At 37.8% G+C, this 14,928-nt stretch overlaps 2 protein-coding genes across 5 annotated transcripts in view; both read left to right on the forward strand.

Moving 5' to 3' along the window:
- Positions 1-316: 316 nt before the first annotated feature.
- Positions 317-4,158, forward strand: LOC106936172 (peroxisomal membrane protein 11C-like). Of its 3 annotated transcripts, none has more exons than XM_015017010.1 (5): positions 317-561; positions 1,109-1,306; positions 1,387-1,565; positions 2,835-2,903; positions 3,134-4,158. In XM_015017010.1, the coding sequence occupies exons 1-5, from the start codon at positions 499-501 to the stop codon at positions 3,384-3,386; spliced, it is 762 nt and encodes a 253-aa protein (XP_014872496.1). In that variant the 5' UTR covers positions 317-498; the 3' UTR covers positions 3,387-4,158. The 3 variants fall into 3 exon arrangements, with proteins under 3 accessions (XP_014872496.1, XP_014872497.1, XP_014872498.1); XM_015017011.1 differs by having other exon boundaries at positions 3,137-4,158; XM_015017012.1 differs by having other exon boundaries at positions 318-561; positions 3,140-4,158.
- Positions 4,159-4,261: 103 nt separating this feature from the next.
- The window catches only part of LOC106936171 (amyloid beta A4 precursor protein-binding family A member 3), a 15,479-nt gene continuing 4,812 nt past the window's right edge, over positions 4,262-14,928 (forward strand). The window contains exons 1-8 of one of the 2 annotated variants that reach the window (XM_015017009.1): positions 4,262-5,022; positions 6,093-7,114; positions 7,467-7,497; positions 7,591-7,736; positions 7,846-7,932; positions 9,112-9,285; positions 11,721-11,900; positions 12,271-12,483. In XM_015017009.1, coding sequence (XP_014872495.1) covers positions 6,188-7,114; positions 7,467-7,497; positions 7,591-7,736; positions 7,846-7,932; positions 9,112-9,285; positions 11,721-11,900; positions 12,271-12,483 — 1,758 coding nt within the window. In that variant the 5' untranslated portion in view covers positions 4,262-5,022; positions 6,093-6,187. The remainder of the gene's footprint in view (positions 5,023-6,092; positions 7,115-7,466; positions 7,498-7,590; positions 7,737-7,845; positions 7,933-9,111; positions 9,286-11,720; positions 11,901-12,270; positions 12,484-14,928) is intronic. The other variant, XM_015017007.1, reaches the window with a different exon arrangement.

A 14,928-nucleotide genomic window follows, 5' to 3' on the forward strand; every position in this document is an offset into this window, starting at 1 on the left:
CTAGTATTATTAATACCACATGTGATTATTTAATGTTTGTATTTTTATAATAGTTTTCATGATTTTAAATATGATCATTATTAATAAATATTATAATTTAAAGTTATATAGCCTCCATCCAACAGTCAACTAAATGATTTTCTCTAATCAAATTGCAAACCCTCTTGAACCAACTATTTGCTAATGTTCGTGCCTGTGATTTGATCTAGAGTGTTAAAAGAGACTATACAGTTGATCCTCTATCTGGTTGCAGAAATCTTGCCTTACACACTTAACAACTTTAGTTACGTCCAGAGTGGCGCTTGGAAATCGACGATCGTTTGCTCTGGTCTATTTGAAGTAGTTCCTGTTTCAAAGTCCAGCTGAATGTTGGTGCATTCAGGTGCAGAGGCTGTCATATGCGTGCAGCAGAAGCTAAAATGATCTGCGGAAACTAAATCAAATTAGAGTGTATTTATTTATCACAGTGTGGCTGTGGCACTGTGTGTGTAATCGGACATGCAGCAGTCTGTGGAGTCTCTCGTCCGACTGCTAGAGACATACAGAGGAAGAGATAAAGTTGTGAGTCTTCACTGAACCTTGTTTTTATCCAAAGGCTGTAGTGAAAACATCGGGTCGGATACTTCTGCAGGGAATAATTTAGTTATTTATTATGTAAATGAGTAATTTAATGCATTTTACCCCAGTAATCTTAGCATAAACTATGACTTTAAATCAGTCTATATGACGGATTGAACTGACCATGCGTTTTTATTGGATTTTGATTTGATAATGCCTTATGGTAACGTTTGTTTCTTTTAATATAACATTTTTGAAACTTTGACAAAAACTGCATGTGTGTGTGTCTGGTGAATTTTTGGTTGAAAGAAACTTGCTCTTCATTTAGTAAAATTATACACAGTCGGGAGAGTATTAAGAAATTGTAGCAAGAGTAAGAGTTTTCTGTCGTTCATAAATAAAATTACTCAGGTAAAAGTAAAAAAAAAAAAAGCTCTGGTGTTGTAAAATTCTATTAATATTTTCTACTTTGTGTCATTTTTTATAAATATAATCTTGATTTTGTGACTTTCATCCATTAATTATTATTTGTTTTACCTTTTGCCTGCAGATCAGGACGTTCTGTTATGGCTCTCAGCTGGTGGGAGGAGCTCTTACCCAGAAAGCAGCAGCAGATGCATCATCTCAGCGACTTGGGAAAAGTTTGCTTCTGTTTTCTGCTCAGCTCAGCCACTGCAGGACGGTGCTGAGGCTGTTTGATGATCTCTCCATGCTGGCATACTCCCACAGCTACGGACTTGGTGCTTCGGTGATTCATAATAAAAAGTTGCTTACATGTCCGCACAAGTCCCATCTCTTCTGTTGATACTGACCAGATTCTTGTTGCAGGAGGAGGATGCAGGCGTCCGCTGGATATCGGTGCTTACGAACGTGGCTGACCAGCTGTACTATCCGTGTGAACATATTGCTTGGGCCGCAGATGCAGAGCTGATCAAAGTGAGGTCTGATAAGTGGTGGCTGTTCAGCACAGTGCTATGGGGAACCTCGTTGTTGCTGGGGATCCTCAGGTGAGACGTCTGCACTCAGACATCGGGACACATCAGCTGAGTTATCTGCATCTGTTGAAATTACTTCAAAACTACCACAAAAATATGTTTTCTTTTTTTATTGCAAAAAAAAATAAAAAAATAAAAAAAAAAATAATAATAATATATATATATATATATATATATATATATATATATATATATATATATATATATGTTTAGCAACAAACTAGGAATACTTTAATAAAATTAGCTAAATGATGTGATTTCTGAAGAAAAAGGATTCGTTGTTTGTTCTAACAACAAACAGTGTGGTGGTGACTCAGTAGGTAGAGTTGGTATCTTGCAAATCATAGGATATACATTTGATTCCAGCCTGCTGGTGTTTATTTTTACCCAAAGTTTTGTATTACTAGTATAATTAATGGGGGTGCACCGATTCCAGTTTTCTGGCCGATCACCGATTACTGAATTATTCAAAATTCTGACCTGCTGATTCCAATTTTGGCCGATACCAATTTCTTTTGTCTAAAATGTTGCTAAATGTAGGAAGAAAGTTGATGAGTTGCCAACAATGAGATGATTGTTGTTAACTGCAACATATAGACCTGATCTGGTGGGCCGGTCTGCTAGCCAAACCTCTCTCACAGCAGAGCAGAAGAAGACAGAAGTTGATTTAAATACCTTTGCTGAGGTAGATAAAATCGTTGGTTAAGATGAGCTTCACATGAAAAAAATCGGCCGATCACTGATTTCCCAAAATTAGGGAAATCGGTATTGATAAATTGGTGCATCCCTAATAATTACTTGTGAGGTAGGTGAGTTTGGCTCTACTGTAAAGCGCTTTGATTGGTCAAAATGACTGGAAAAGGGCTATTAGTTCAGTCCAGTTACCATTTTTACTTGCAGGTTCGACCGGTTTAAAAAAAAAACAAAAAAATAACAAATGTTTCCCTTAAATATTTTTGGATCATCCTTTTCCTGATTTTTTGTTTTGCATGTCTTGTCAGCAACTAGAACAGGACATGGCTCCCTCTTGCTTTATTTTTCAGGAAGAGTAATTTGAAACTTTTTTAAAGTAACTTTTTATTTCAGAGTAAGTTCCAGGAAGTGTTTAGCTTTTAGGTCTGTAGCCTATAAGCATTGCTGAGTCTCTGGAAACTAACTTGTAACTATGCATTGCAGAAAACCTGATAAAAATTATATTTCATAAGAAACTCAGTCAAGAAAGCACAAGCTAAGTTGAAGTACAAAAACTGAGAGTTTCAGTGCAAATCTTTATTTCTCCAGATCATTTCGAGTTCTGCTGTTGCTCAGGAAGAAGCTGAAGAAACACCGGAGAGGCGAAGGAGGCAGCAGGTGTTTACTTAGCAAATTCATTTTTTTTAAAATTTCATTGACATTTGCTTTATTATTAAAGCAAGCTAAACGTTCAGTCAGTCTATTTAAGCATTTAACAAATATAATCTAGAGTTTTTTGTTTGTCATCCTGTCTTATTTATGTTTCTTTTCTTTCAAACTAACAGGGTAAGACATCACTCTGTTTTAGAAATATACAGTTTTCCAATGCTCTGTAAATCTGTTTTCTCCTGCAGACGGTCTGACCTCCACAGGCAGATGCAAGCGGAGATGCTCTCCATCCTCAGCAGCATGGCGGACCTCAGTAACGCCGTTCACTGGATGCCGCCAGGCTTCCTGTGGGCAGGACGGTTCCCCAGCTGGCTGGTGGGCTTACTGGGCTCCACCTCCTCTCTAATAGGTTTGATTCAGATGAATACCAGCAGCAGTGAGCTGTCAGGCAGTACAGCGTTGTCTTCACAATCAGGAGGAGATGCTAATTAACTGGATTATGAACGGCTTTTTGGTTTGATCAGATCATCTGTTTAAATTAATTTCTACTCCTGCTCTTGTCTCCTAGAGCTACAGTATTCCTACTTTCTGTAAGTGAATAAATAAAACACCTGTGCTAGTTATCTGAAATGTTTTTGAAATTATGAGATTAGTTTACGGTTTCAGTATATTCGGAAATTTTGTTTCTCTTCTGTTCTTTAATTTATGTAGATCAAAGCATGACGTCTTGCCCTTGGAAACCTTTTGGCCTACTTCATGTTGTCAGGCCGATTCTGTTTATTTGTTGATTTTAGATTCCTCGCAGGTTGCTGGTAAAATGTGTTTCCCAATAATTTGATTAATGACAACTTATGATATAACAACGAGGATGTTTTTATTGAAAACCACAATCTGTATTTGGTCAGTTGTTTCAAGTATTAAAATTTATGAGGAAAAAGAGGAAAACGGAAAGAAATATGTAACAGAGAAATATTTCTAACAGCACTTTTTTAACAATGCTTCAGACATTAACAAACCGCAAACAATGTGGAGGTTTTATTTAGATGAATGCATATTAAGCAAAATGAGCTTATGTGGACACCATTTCAGATCTTTGAGTCGTCTTTATAAGTTCAGTTAATTGCAAAAAATAGATGTTTTGCATGGAAGAACGATTAAAGAACATTGCAGGCAGATATGTAATGTTATTTTGACTCAGTCTTTATGACAAACTTTAATCCATGTTTATTAATTTATGATTGTTTTTAAGTAAAGCTAGAATCACTTATTGTTCTGTTTTGTTTCATTATGTGTGTGTTTTGGGGATTACTAACCAAAGAAGACTGATATTTAAAAGTTTTTCAAGATAAATAGATCAAGATTTTTTCTTACGCTGACTTCTGTCAGAAGTAGATACAGAAAAAACTGAAAATGTTTTTTCCAACATTGTAAGCAGGAAGATACTTATATTCAAAGAAGTACAGAGTATGTGGTAAAAGTTTTTCAAACCAAAATGATAGGGTAATTATGTATGCAACATTATATTCACCAAAAATAAAAAACAAAATAAAATAGGTCTTGACTTTCTTAATAGAAATATCGACATTTGATTAATCGGGGCTTGGACGCAGGGCTGTTGACGTAGTTCACTGTTGCATTTGATGCGGCTCGTAAGTAAAGTTTAAATCTGAGGTAAACTATTGCTCATATGAGATATTATACTTCATATCTATTCTCCAATGCTGGTTAGATGCAACTTAATGAAAACCTTGATGGCTTTCTGTATAAATTTAACTACGTACGTATATGAAATGGGTAGAGACAGAATTTGTAAGGATTATTTGGGAAGTTACGGGGGAACTTGAACGCCGCAGCAGGATAGTGGTGACCAATAAATAAAAGCAGTCACTCGACAGCAGCAGCAGCTTTAAAAGTTAGTCCAATTTACTCCTAAACAACTGTAATAGTGAGGCATTCCGTTAAATTGCTACTTATGTCAGAATTACTGATGTCAATAGTATGACGGAAAAAGTGTGCACAGAAGTTGTGGAGAGGGTTCAAATTCCTAAACACGTCGACTCATCGGTCGTGGCAGCGACAGTTGTGTCTATCTGGACACAAAGGAGGCGAGAAAGATTTTCGACATCCGGTAAGAACTATTTTTATAGCAGTTATGGTGTTTTATGTGTTCATTGTTTTAGCTTTCATTACAGTACCTGCCTAAGAAAAACACTGTAAAGTGGAGCAGTTAGCATCTAGCTAGTAATAATGCTACTTCAGTTAGGCTGGTTGTAGATTTAAAAGGAGTTCTAATTTTTTTAGTTTATTTTAAAATTGTTTTTCCCTTACTTATGAAGAATTATGTATTTCCCCAGAAGCATAGTGTTTATTTGAAGCCTTCTTGTTGTGCTTTTACAGTGAAACTCATCTCATTTTACTGTTTATTTAACTAACTATAGCTGTGTAGTAGGTATTAGTTACGCCATCGATAATTATTATTTTGTGTCACAAACGATATACCGCTACATCTTAATAAATGATAAAATGTAAAATACTTTACTGCATTAATTCAATAAAAAAAAGTTACTCATTTTCAACTCAGTTCAAAAATACATTAATTGTCCTAAAATGAAATTAAATGTCATCTTAGTATCTTCAAAGAGTTGTTATGGAGGTGATGCTGTGCAGGTAGGAAATCTGGTAGCAGTCACTGTTCCAACGAATCAGAGGAGGCTTCTCACTGAAGATAGTAGCGCTTGACTGTCATGACATGCTTACATGTGAACAACAGACAGGTCCCCAGTCTTCAGACTAATTGGAGTTATGTTCAGACTCAAGGCCCGGGTGCCAAATCTGGCTTGCCATAGCTTTTTATGTAACCCGCTAGACACTTTATATGTGTCTAGCGGTTCTACATAAAAGGTTCTACATAAAAAGAACCTTAAAAATAACATCGGCGTGCTCAAATGTTTTTTTTTGTCAATCATACTAAAAACAGTTAATATTTTAATAGTTTAATTGATTTTATAAACACATTCTGCCACTACTGGCCCTTTGAGGACATTCATAATCTGCTGTAAGTCATAACCTTAACAAAAATAGATGCTTGAAATATATCGCTCTGCGTTTATAAGTTTCCAGTTTTTAATTGAATTACTGAAATAAAAGTACTTTTCTTACATGCTGTCATTTATTGATAACCACCTATAATGGTTTAAGTGTTTTGCTTTATAGGAGTCCTTCCAGGAGATTCTGCCGCATTGTGATCGCAGTACTTATTCTGCTCGGTAATGCCATCTTATCCTTGACACAAAATGGACTCCGACTGCTTCCCAGATCATCAGACTGGATCTACGCATGCAGATGGCCCGCTGTCTGACTTTGACCCTGTTATTGGAGCCTCAGTGGAGGGAATCAGTACGCTTCCAGTGCCAGAGGCAGAAGACCTTGATACCTACAGTCTAATTGTTCCTCCTCCTCTGGACTGGAGGTCCGACTCCTCCAGCGAAGCCGGTTCTGCACATGATCTGGAAGACTCTGGCCTGCCTCCCTCTGCTGACCTCCTGGATCTGAGCAGCCTCGGAGAGTCAGGATCCCCTCCACTGATTGGGGAAGACTCGTCGACTCCGGTCCAGTCATACCAGCAGGTGCTTCTGGGAAATGCATCAGAGTCAGGTCAGGCTATAGAAGTTCAAGTCGAAGATGCAGATGTTCCAGCTGCAGAGGAAACGACTCGCGAGGTGTTCGGAGGCTCTGAGAAAGCGGCCAGCGAAGAAGAGGCGGAGCTTTCAAACAGGAGACCAGGTGATGAGGATCACAGCCGTATCCACGCCTTGCTCACCCAGCTTCAGATGAGGGACACAGAGCGCCGTGATGATCACTACTCCAGTCTGGCTGAACAGGAAGTGTGCAGTCACTCCATGCTGACTCAGAGCACTGAAACCACAGGGCTGCTTTTCTCCGAAAGCCACCAACGAGACCTGCTGGGACTGCTGCAGTGCACGAAGATCGGTTCTACGGCCCATCCGTCCCACCTGCCTCTCTTTGGCGACGTCGACGCCGTGCTCTCCGTTTCCTACAGCCAGGAGGATCCTCGCAGATGCTGGAGGCAGAGCGCAAACGGTCAGCGACGCAGGGAAGACTCCGTCGCTTCGCTCCCGGATGACGAGTACCCCGAACCCGTGTGGATGAAGCTCGGGGAGGAGCCGCCAGAGGATGAGGCCGGTGCCGACGGAGAACAGGTCGGTGTGGAAATGACCAAAACATAACCAAGACATTAACCCGACGGGGATGTTCATTTCTGAGGTGGAGTAATAATAGTCTCAGGTCAAATTTATGTTTCGCCATCCAGTATTGTCAGAATCCCAAATTTCTTCATGAAACATGTTCATATCTAATTATCAACTCCATTTCCAACCATTTCAATCAATATTTTTACGTCTAAAAACAACAGACAAATGAATATAATTTACTCATTTTTCATTTTTAAAATTCTTTCTATTGGTTTTGGCTTCACAGTTTGATTTTAATTTCATCTTCTCTCACATGTATGACATAAATGTATTAATTGAGTCTTCAATTTGCTTTTCAAAGAGCGCTGACGACCACCCGTCATATAAAGATGGTGAGTTAGTTTTCCTTTATTCCCCTTTTAATGAGATCTTCATGACCTCTTAGGCTGAGTTTTTGTTCTTTCCTGATATGATCGCTGTTTCAGTGCCTGGTCCTTGTGACCCTGAAGACCTGCTGGACGGCGTTATCTTTGGAGCCAAGTATCTGGGCTCCACTCAGCTCAAATCAGACAGGAACCCCTCCACAAACGCTCGCATGACCCAGGCTCAGGAGGCCGTTGACAGGATCAAGGTGAATACATATTAGATTCAGAAGGACAGCACTTCAGTGTGGCCTGTAGAAATGAATGGGTTTCCAGTGGTAACCAGTCCAGTTCTGATGCTGCTGGGTTTGACTGTAGGCTCCAGAGGGAGAGTCCCAGCCGATGACCGAAGTGGATCTGTTCATCTCCACGAAACGAATCAAAGTGCTTACAGCTGACACACAGGTGCTGAAAGTTTATCAGAACAAGTATTTATGCTTTCCTTTCTGTTTCCACTCCTCTAGAAAGGTGTAGCTTATTGAATTCAAATAAGCAAATTTATTGAACTAATTCAATTTAAAAAGTTAAACTTATCTTCTATACATTTATTACTGAGAGTGATATATTTCAAATGTTTCTTATTGTCTGTTATGATGATTATTGCTTACAGACAAACTGAATCGTAAGCGTATGGGGGAATTTTTCTGCCATAATTCAAGAGCACACATATTCAGTCTGAAAGCAGGACTTCACGTCTTTCATTCTCAAAACTTATGCTGTCTTTCAAATATTCACTGGGGTTTCTCAAACCTTTCTCCATATGCTCAAAACTTGTCTCTTTCTGCTCACAAACGAAACAAAAAAAGTACAGGCGTCTGGCAACCTCTCAGCCAATAGAATGAAAGTGTTATACTGGGTGTGTTTGTTTCCTTTTAGTGGGTGTGCCTGTGTGGCTACTATCGACTGTAGCAACCTGCACCATCCACTTAATCGATAAATTAAATAGATTAGATAAAATTGATTAACTAAGATAGATAGATAGAGAGATATTGTGTTGTGACTAAGTCCAAGCATGGCTGGTTCTGTGGATCCATTTTCTTTGGTTGGATGAACAAACTCCTGCCTAAAATCAGTAGCACACTGCTGGCGTATGCTTAGTGTAACATGGAGCAGAAAGCTGAGGTCTCGATGTTTCTCCCTACATCCAGTGGGTGGCGCAGGTTGCTACAATCAACAGTAGCCACACAGGCACACCCACTAGAAGGAAACAAACGCACCCAGTATAACACTTTCATTCTATTGGCTCAGACGTTGCCAGGCAACGGTACTTCTTTGTTCCAAGCAAGCAGAAAATGATTTGCAAGCGAGCAGAGAGATTTGCAAGTGGAGATTTGCTCCGAGCAGGGAAAAAGGTTTGAGAAATCACAGTGAGTATTTGAAAGAGAGCAGAAGTTTTGAGCACAAGTATTACAAGTTTTGAGAAGAAAGACATGAAGTCCTGCTTTCAAACTGAAAATGTGCTCTTGACTTATGGCAGAAAAATTGCCCCATATAAGGGAAGTCATCAAAATTTTAAGTTTCAGGATGAGACTTGTTGAAATAATTTAATAATGTCAAGCTTCCTCATGTCTCGCTTCCTTTTAGGAAGCCATGATGGATCACTCTTTGCAGATGATTTCCTACATAGCAGACATTGGTGACATTGTCGTCCTAATGGCGCGAAGGAAACATAAAGGGCAGGACGCGGATGTTGCTTCCTCTTCATCGCAGCCTCAAAAGAAGTGCCTAATGATTTGCCATGTTTTCTCCTCGGAGGATGTGAGTCTGTTTAATGTTTAAAAGTTTACATTATTATTGTTTTGAATCCTGGAATCCAGTTGCTGTAAGTTGTTAGCAGCACAGGGTAAACAGGCAGTCAGGACGATCTAATATTCCAGTGTCTCCTTCTCTGCACAGTGAAGCTGTAAAAGTCTCAGATGTTCTGGTTTTTTCAGCTTTAGTCTGGCCTGGTTTCAGCCAGCGAGTTCCCCTGAGAATCAAATGGTCTGGCACTTGTCCCATTTTCCCATAAATGGCAACATTTAATTTATTTGAGCAATTAACTAGCTGTGGGAAATTTAAGACCCCAGAAAAACAATTTCTGACATTTGTTTCCCCTTCTTCTCATACTGCAGTGTCTCTAATGATGACAAATCCTCTCAGAGTAAAGAACTTATTTTATTTGCTTCAGTTCTAAGGTGGAAAAATATTTTCTCTACTGTATTTTTTATATGAAAGTAGGCCTGTCGTGATAAATGATAAATCAATTAATCGGACGATAATTAAACCTATCGATCTCATTTTAATTATCGGCTTTATCGTCTCTTCCTGCCTTTTTTCTTTCTGTTGATGACACTGAATGAAAAAAGGCTCAGCTCCAGCGCTCTCTACTGACACCCCCTTTCTCATTTCCTTAGTCTAATGTCCAGCACACATTATACAAGTTGTCGGCCCATTTTCAAAACCTTACAGAAATCTACGGTATAACGGTTCGATCGGGTTTGTCGTGCCGTGTGGTGTCCAACCACATGGGCACAAAATAATGGCTACAAGTCCAGTTAACTAATTTTAAAACCAGGCATTAATCAATGCTTTACTAGAATCTACCTGTGATGCATGTGGCTAGAGTCAGCGTAAAGTCCTGACTGAATGAAAATCATTTTAACCTATTTATGTCACGTTAACGAAGAACAGCTGAAAAGTTACCGGGTTTATGAACTGCGGTAGCGATTTGGCTCCAACTCCTCTCCTTGTCATTTCTATAGTCTTCGCACATAATGTTGAATAAATATTAATTTTCCACATATCATCTCCGATGTCCGCTGGACTTCGGGTTGCGCTGTTTCAGCTGTTCGGGATTCCCCTCCTAATTTCCCCTCAGAAAGCATGGAGGAGAATCCGCGCTTTCTGATTGGCTACCTGTCACATTCAGCTTTATGCTCCCAGTCGGGGAAAACCCCGATTTAGATCGGAGCGGCCACCACGATCTACCGTAACCCACCACACACTGCAGGGTGATCGGTCAGATCGGCCAACGATCTAAGATTGTCATAAGGGGAAAATAGGGGCAAAAAATGGTGTAGTGTGAACTATTGCATTAGGAAGTCGGATGTGCCTTTTTTCTCTATTTAAATCTAGAGATTACTGAAGGGCAATACAGACTTCATAATCTGCACTCTTTTGGTTGAATGCAGTATTTATTTCCACTTTGGCTTTATGTTGTTTAGTTTTTATTCAAGTACATTTTTTGTTAATGGAGACTGAGAATCCGTTTTAGTTTTATTTTTGGTTGTTTTGTTTATTTAGTTTATCAGTTCCAATGTTATGTGTTATTTTGAAAATAAATATCAGGAAATCGCATGTATTTCCATTAAATCAGTGTCAAAAGGTCTTGAAACAATATTATCGTTTATCGCAATAATTTCTTTAGACAATTAATCGTCCAGCAAAATTTGTTATCGTGACAGGCCTATATGAAAGTAAAATGTATTTTTTTTACTTTTCCAATTTAACTTTTTTCTTTAGAGCTGAAACAATTAACCACAATTAATCAATAATTGAAATAATCACCAACTAATTTAGTAATTGATTAATCTTTTACTAAATGATTAATTGTTTACTAAATGATTAATCGTTTTAAGAAAAGTTCAGTTGCTGGAAGAACAGCATATTCAGAGCAATTATTAAGCCAAAATATATAATTTAGACAAAAAATAACAATTGTCTATAAATGTTTTCTACCCAGCACTCATCAAATGTCATAGTTTTAACTTCATTAGGTTAAAATGTTCTAAAACAAAATCTTTTTAAACATGTTTTGCTATTCAGTTATTAATCTGTTAATCAAAAAAAATAAGCAGATTATGAGTGCACTGTGCTGATGTTAAGTCAATAAGAAAGGGTCAAACTTTTCACATGTTGAAGTATTTATTTAGCTGCAGATTCATCCTTTGCTTCAAATGATCAGGTATTCACTAGAGGACGGCCATGTTTTTATTTTAGGCAATAAAACGTTTTCTTTCTTATTTAAAAATTGAATTGAATTTTTTAAAACATATTTCTAATATTGTGTAAAATTAAGAGGTTAAATGAAAAATCTGCAGAATGTGACCATTTATTTTACCTGATTAGTTGATATTAGTTGCAGCCCCAGTCTGCTTGCATGTGTAAATATTGAACCTCGTTTGCCTCGTCCTTATCGTGTCTCCTTACAGGCTCAGGTCATCGCTCAGGCCATCGGACAGGCATTTGGAGTGGCTTACCAGCAGTTTCTACAGGCTAACGGCATCAAGGCCAGCGATCTGAAACCTGGCGAATACAGTAACTACCTGGAGAGTCAGGAGCTTTACAATGGAGACTTGGCCCACTTCTCAGACTCTCAGAACCTTCGAGATGTAAGCGAATGATTGAAACTTCTGGTGTTTTATTCATAAACCCATTCATTGAGTTAGAATGTTAAGAATTATAGAGCTTAATAGACACAGACTGATGTTTTTCGGCTTTTATTTCTGTTAAAGGAGTGGTGGTATGCATTTTCCAGGCACATAGAGCCATTTTATATCACAATCAAGTAACTGTGTTATTTTCAATAGTTATAAAAATGTTATATATATCAAACATGATGTATACAATTTGACCTTACGATTTGAAGTCTTGAAATTGGGCTCTGTCTCTTTAAGAAGCTCCTGCTCTTTCCAACACTCCTGCAGCTGTGGAGCAAATCCTTTTGGTTGTTTATGAAGTCTGTGTGTGTTTGTGGTCCAGATTGGGATCACTAAGGCTGCCGGGGAGATCCTGGGTCTGGCCGTGGTGGAGTCGGGTTGGGGGTCCATCCTGCCCACGGTGATGGTGGCCAACCTCCTCCATGGTGGTCCAGCTGAACGCTGCGGGGAACTCAGCATCGGTGACCGCATCATGTCCGTCAACGGCACCAGCCTGGTGGGTCTGCCCATCACCACCTGCCAGAACATCCTCCGGGTAAGAAGAGAAAAAGGCCTCAAGCTTGTTATGATACTAAAACTAATAATTTGACTTTATTATATAACACTGAGTGAGAAACAAAAATATTTCTGGCTTTTTTTATATCTGTCATTGTCTCCATTGTGCTCTAGATGGCGCTGTGATGCAATATTCTTCATTTGATAGTTGGTTTAAGTGTGTACATTTGTAAAACATTAATACGGCTAAAATCTGTTTGAAGTGCAATATGTTTTGGTTAATATAGTCAAAGTGTTGTTAATTTGTGCTTTGCATGCTAACAGTATTGTGAGATGGAGTGTCTTTGTTTCTGCTTACAACTTTAACAGCTGAGTAGAGGCCAAGATAATGAAGAGGTATATCTGTCATTGTCTCCATTGTGCTCTAGATGGCGCTGTGATGCAATATTCTTCATTTGATAGTTGGTTTAAGTGTGTACGTTTGTAAAACATTAATACGGCTAAAATCTGTACTACTAATAACAATTTTCTGGATATCTGATTACAAAACATCTATCAAGTTGGGATTTAGTGTCTGTATCTTCCACAGAGCAGTGCTATGTTTGTTTTGTAATTGGACACTGTGGTAGAGAGATTTTTTCTTTTGTCTTAAAATCTGTTACACTGGGAGTTGTAGAGTCAAGCCAGTTATTTTTGTAATAAATTAAGTCCTTAAATCACAATTTGTGCTTTGTTACCTTCAATTACTGCAAATACTATGAGTTTGGCATTTAAATCAGACCCGATCTTAGAACCACAGGTTTAATAATAAAATTTTTTAAAAATTAGTAAAATTTACATTTATTTAAATATATTGTGCATTAAGAAAGTTTTCTAAGCACAAATCAATGTACAAAGTTGTAATTTTCCCCAAACATGTAGATTATTTTGTATCGCTGCTTCAAAGGTCATGTAAGATAGAAACTTAGCACCTTGGATTAGATTGAACAGATAGTTATAAATACTTTAACAAAACAAACCAGGAGTTTTATTGGTGATTTTGTGCTGCACTCACCCATAGAACAAGATTTTTACTGACAAAATAAAATATTCTTCAAATGGAAAAATGTAGATACAAGTATTTTTTAAATGTTAACATGTTTTTTGTTTTCTTTTAAAACAAAAGGTAAATAGAATCCCCCAAAATTCACTTACTTTTACACTAAAACAGATCTATTCATTAAACTTGGCTTTGAAGAAACAGAAAGCATATTTGAAGAAACAAATTCACTTTTGCATTATTGTTAATAAAAAAAAATATTTTTTTTTTTCATGAAGTATTTTTGTGAGTACCCTCATGGTTTGAACATCTCCAGTAATCTGTGCTACATTGAATGTTATTAGTACAGACTGTGATGGGATCATTTTGTTTCAGTGACTCTACTGTTTCCAAAGCTGGGAAACTTTTATTGGTCATCCTAAAAACATGTTGTTCAAGTTAAAGATAACACTGACTAACCAAATAATATCTGTTACCAGGAGTTTCCGCTCATCCAAGGAAAACATGTTCAAACTCTCTGTAGTTTAATTATCTTTTTTTTAATCACATAGCTTCTCAACACAAACAAAAGTCTTTAAATTTAGTGGTTTCTAACTCCGGTGGTAAAGACGCTATCATAGGCATCTAGCAGTCGTGGTTTTGAGTTAAAAAATGTTCAAAGTTGACAGGAAATTTGAAAATATGACTAGGTAATTGTAAATGTGTTATTGGAAGATGTTAGCAAAACCCAAACACCAACTATGAAGTGTTAGAAAAGGCAAAAATTACAAAAAATTAAAATAAACAATGTTTAGCCTGGTGGGTTGCAAGTAAAGCCTGGTGGCCCGCCAGGCTTATAATACACTGCAAATTTACCAAAATCATCGTTGTCTCAAGATTTTCTAATATTATGCATCCCTAATTTAAAACGATACTCTTTGTGACTTCCAGATATAATCAATCAATCAATCAATCAATCAATCAATCAATCAATCAATCAATCAAATTTTATATGTATAGCACTTTTCAGCAGCAAGGCATTCAAGGTGCTTTACATAAAGAAAAAAAATAAAAACAGTATGTGACATTATGAAAAGTAAAGATAAAAACATTAAAAACATCGAAGACATCAAAACCCGCACTCTAACCCTAATTTAGCCATAAGCAACTCTAAACTGGTGGGTTTTAAGTTGAGATTTAAAGGCACCCAGTGTTTCAGCTGTTTTACAGTTTTCTGGAAGTTTGTTCCAAATCTGTGGTGCATAGAAACTGAATGCTGCTTCTCCTCGTTTGGTTCTGGTTCTGGGGATGCAGAGCAGACCAGAACCGGAAGATCTGAGGGGTCTAGACGGTTGGTACAGCAATAACAGATCTTTAATGTATTGTGGTGCTAAACCGTTCAGTGATTTACAAACTAACAACAGTATTTTAAAGTCTATTCTCTGAGCTACAGGGAGCCAGTGTAGG

Source organism: Poecilia latipinna, unplaced genomic scaffold (assembly GCF_001443285.1).
Source record: "Poecilia latipinna isolate Pla-1442-1.1 unplaced genomic scaffold, P_latipinna-1.0 Scaffold2090, whole genome shotgun sequence".
NCBI classification, from domain to species: Eukaryota; Metazoa; Chordata; class Actinopteri; order Cyprinodontiformes; family Poeciliidae; genus Poecilia; species Poecilia latipinna.